Source organism: Octopus bimaculoides, chromosome 23 (genome assembly GCF_001194135.2).
Source record: "Octopus bimaculoides isolate UCB-OBI-ISO-001 chromosome 23, ASM119413v2, whole genome shotgun sequence".
NCBI lineage: Eukaryota > Metazoa > Mollusca > Cephalopoda > Octopoda > Octopodidae > Octopus > Octopus bimaculoides.
In genome coordinates this window covers 32,643,199-32,647,596 of record NC_069003.1, presented here as the reverse complement: position 1 = coordinate 32,647,596, position 4,398 = coordinate 32,643,199, and the positions used below count along the sequence as shown (strand labels likewise).

Here is a 4,398-nt window from a genome sequence, read left to right as displayed (position 1 = left end):
ATATATATATATATATATATATATATATATATATATATACAGAGAGAGAGAGAGAGAGAGAGAGAGAGAGAGAGAGAGTGCCTGGCTTAGTGGTTAGGGTGTTGCACTCACAATTGCTAGATCGTGGTTTCAATTCCCAGACGAGGCATTGTGTTTATTCTATTCAATTTATTTTGTTATGGTATTAACAACTCTGATGGTTTTTGTATATAGCATAGCTTCTATAGAAAGGTGTCATGCCAACAGTCTAACCATTCAACAGCCAAATTAAATTTCATGTTTATTCCAACAACAATGTTAAATATCCATCAAAAAAAAAAAAAAAGGAGAATTGATGTTTGTAATTTATTGCAGTTCCTGCTTGTTACAAAATTTGTTGGGGTGCTCTGCTTTATCCCTTTTGATATATCATAGAGAAAATCAAGAATCTAAAGAAAGTGGTGGTAGTCAGTGTCAGGTATCCACAGTAGTGAGTAAATAGAGTACATGAAGTTAAATGAAACACTTATATGTACTCTCTTTTTAATACTAACCTATCTGAAACCCATCGCTGGTTCTAATGATACAAAATCTCTAATTTTTAAAGTGTTCATCTTTCAATTAAAACTTGTAATTTTAATGTAAGGACCCTTTTTTTAAAGTTATGTTCCCAACTAGTTTAGTAACAATTGCTTCAAATGTTAACACAAGGCCTGCAATATTAGGGGGATTGTGTAGGATGATTGCATCAATCCCAGGGCTTGATAGATACTTATTTTATCGACCCCAAAAAGATAAAAGGTGAAGTTGACTTTAGTGGGATTTGAACTCAGAATGTAAAGAGAAATGCTTTTTTTGTCTAATGCCTTAATGATTCTGAATAATAACGAAGAAAAGATTTACTACCCTCCAATCTAGACTCTTAATTATCTCACAAAATTAAATGACAGAATTATACACAGAAAACTATTAAAATTTAAAATTGCTTGCTTTGTTTCAGAATCTGAGTTCTTATAGATGAACCCCTATCTAGCCCCTCCCTACATCCTCCTCCAGTTATCAGCCCTACAGTAGATTCCTATCAATAAATACTCTATTGTTATATTTGTAAATGAAGCTAAGTTTCTTTACACTTGAATAATAAAAATTTAAAGTAAAAATATGTCTTTTTTTGGAAATCCCCCCCCCCCACTCCAAAAAGCCTTTTCTTTGAAAGATTTATTTACTCTTTGTAAAAATACGTTAATTTTTTAATTGTCCAATTCTAAGCATAATACATGAAAGAGCTATTAATTAAGAAAGAAGGAACATTAAATTTATGACTGTAACAAAAGGGAAGTTTCAGCTCCTACTTGGCATTATCAATGAGAATGGAATGGTGAGTATTAAGCGGTAACTGTTGTAGTTTATCTGGGGGAATTGAGTTGAATCCTTGGGTCAAGCAGTCAATCCTATCTCTCACTCTGTCTGTCTATCTATCTATCTATCTATCTATCTATCTATCTATCTATCTATCTGTTTGTCTGTCTGTCTGTCTGTCTATCTATCTATCTATCTATCTATCTGTCTGTCTGTGATCCAAATAAGAAGACAAAGAGTTTATCACATCTCAGTTGACCAGTTACAATTGTTTCTGTACCACCCCAGCCTTCAATGCCAGTTCATGCAAAAGTTCCATGTGGAAAGTTATGTAATATTTGCAGTTTTAAATATCAGAGAGGCACTTTGTGGGACTTGCATCAATGGTACACTGTTAAAGCTACAATCAAAGAGTGTAGACAGCCTAAAAATTGGATATGTATATATATATATATATATATATATATATATATATATATATATATATATATATATATATATATATATATATGTTTGTGAGTCACAGCACTATTTGATAATTGGTGTTGGTTTGTTCACATCCCTCTAATTTAGCAATGTAGCAAGAGAAGCTGATAACATAAGTACCAGACTTCAAAAAGAAAAAAGTACTGGGGTTGATTTGTTCAACTAAAACCCTGAAATAAATATAAGACAACAGGAAAAAGAGACCACCACTGTTTACCTTGGAATATGGTATATTACTTGCTGAAATCTAAGACAAAATATTTAATACAGAAATATAGAGAAATTTAAAAAAAAGAAAAAAACTATTAAAAATAAGAAAAACGCTTAGTAAGAAAAAAAAAATATACATATAGTTAGTAATAATTTACGTTACCATTCTGAAATAACCTCTTTCTTTGATCCATAAAAATCTGGTGTAATTAACTTCTTATAGGCTTCAAATGTGGTTTTACCATTTTGTTCTCTGCTCAGTCTGGAGCTGTGTAGATGATGTGATGACAGACTGTTTCTTTTCAAGCTGTTAACAGTCGCTGAAGAAGGTGCTGCCCATGACCGCCTCATAGCCAGCTCTTGCAGACACTCGTCGTCTGTCCTGGAATAAAATGGCATGCAGTGCAAGCTTTTCAAACAGAATCGACAGCAAAACATGCAAACATTCTCACATGCACCGAGCATATTGCAACATAGTAAACATGAAGAGTTTAGATATCAACCAAAGTAGCATGAGTCAAGCCAGTGGTTCATGCTAGTTGTGGATGTTTACGATATTGTAGGACGACATTAAAATAGATGTTACATGCTACGCAAATCATATAGAAACAGGCAACAGATTACATTCTCATTATCAATTCAAGTGTTTCTTGCTTACATTTATTATCAAAGATATATCGTTAACTGTTTCTAAATATCACAAAGAGTTCACTGATAAATTTTAAAAGTATATGTAATTTATTTTGAAATATCAGAAAGAAAAATGTCATGCATGCCCTTCACCCCATCTATATAGACGGAGATATATCAGTGAATTATTTAGGACAGTTCAATATAGAAAGACATAAATATTGAAAAACCACATCACACACACTAATAAATATTTGAAACAATATCACATACTTGTTATTATTGGCTGCAGTATTACACAGACACTTCTAAATATCAGGAATAATATCACACAGTCATACACAAACACACACCACATACACAAATACTCAAAACAATATCTCATATACAAATGTAGAAAAAATATTGCACAGGCATGGCTGTGTGGCTAAGTAGCTTGGTTCCCAACCATGTGGTCTTCAGTTCAGTCTCACTTCACAGCACCTGGGGCAAGTATTTGTTAGTGACCAACATCTTGTGAATTGATTTGGTAGACAGAAACCAAAGGAAAACTGTCATATATATATGTGTGTGTGTGTGTATAAATATATATATGTATATGTGTGTGGTTTGTCCATCGATGCAATGAAGACCATCTAGTCATCCGGGGGTGGGGGTGGGCTTTTTTTGTGGGTCCGCAGATGGCTAGTGAGGCCAATCTGCGCCTGAAAGAGTCTTTGACAGTGTGGACAGGGAATGGTAACACCTGTTACAGGGTTGTTAGCTCTGTTCTTCCTGGCTTGTCTTGGCTTGTCTGCGGTCTTCTGCAGCAGTGATCATAAAATGCTCATGAAATTAACATGCATGTGGCTGAGTACTACACAGACACGTATACCTTTAACGTAGTTCTCAGGGAGAATCAGCATGACACAGAGTGTGACAAGGCTGGCCCTTTGAAATACAGGTACTACTCATTTTTGCCAGCTGAGTGGACTGGAGCAACGTGAAATGAAGTGTCTTGCTCAAAGGCACAACATGTTGCCAGGAATTGAACTCAGGAACTTTCAATCGTGAGCTGAATACCTTAGACACTAAACCACGTGTTGTCATGTACGTATCTGTCAGGTGTCACTTGCAAGGGCCATAGTGCAGCACAACAGAATCAAACCTGGGACTAAGCAGTTGCGAAGAGAACTATGTAGCCACACAGCCAGATCTGTACTCAGGAAACAATATCACACAGACACACGCACATACACACAAATGCTTGAAATGATATCCCATACACATTCTGAATTAGACACACAGAGTATCACACTAAAAAATATTGAAAACAATATCACAAACACAAACATTTATATATATATACTTACACATCTTCCCCAGAATACTATATATATATATATATACACATACACACAAACACACACCTCTAAAAAAACTCCAAAATTGAATATATCTCACTCAAAATTAAAACAATTTATAAAGGCAATAATATTAATAATTGTAGCAAGTTATGACATTGGATGGCCATGCATTTTTAGCAGAATAAAGAGCAGAGGGGGGGAATGACAATGAAAGCAATTAGAATAAGCTGGAAGACTTTTATGAAAAAAAAAAAAAAAAAAAATCACAGCAAAATTGTAAAAAGAAATTAAAAACGGAGGTTTAAAGTAACAAAATTTTATTGTCATAAAAATCTACATAACATTTCCTATCACAAATCAAACATTTTTGAGCAAGTTGGTATTAAAA

At 33.9% G+C, this 4,398-nt stretch overlaps 1 protein-coding gene across 1 annotated transcript in view; it reads right to left on the bottom strand.

Moving 5' to 3' along the window:
• Positions 1-4,398, bottom strand: part of LOC106883544 (tight junction protein ZO-1) — a 593,195-nt gene that overhangs the window by 26,803 nt on the left and 561,994 nt on the right. The window contains exon 29 of the mRNA XM_052975956.1: positions 2,198-2,416. Within this exon, the coding sequence (XP_052831916.1) occupies positions 2,198-2,416 (219 nt within the window). The remainder of the gene's footprint in view (positions 1-2,197; positions 2,417-4,398) is intronic.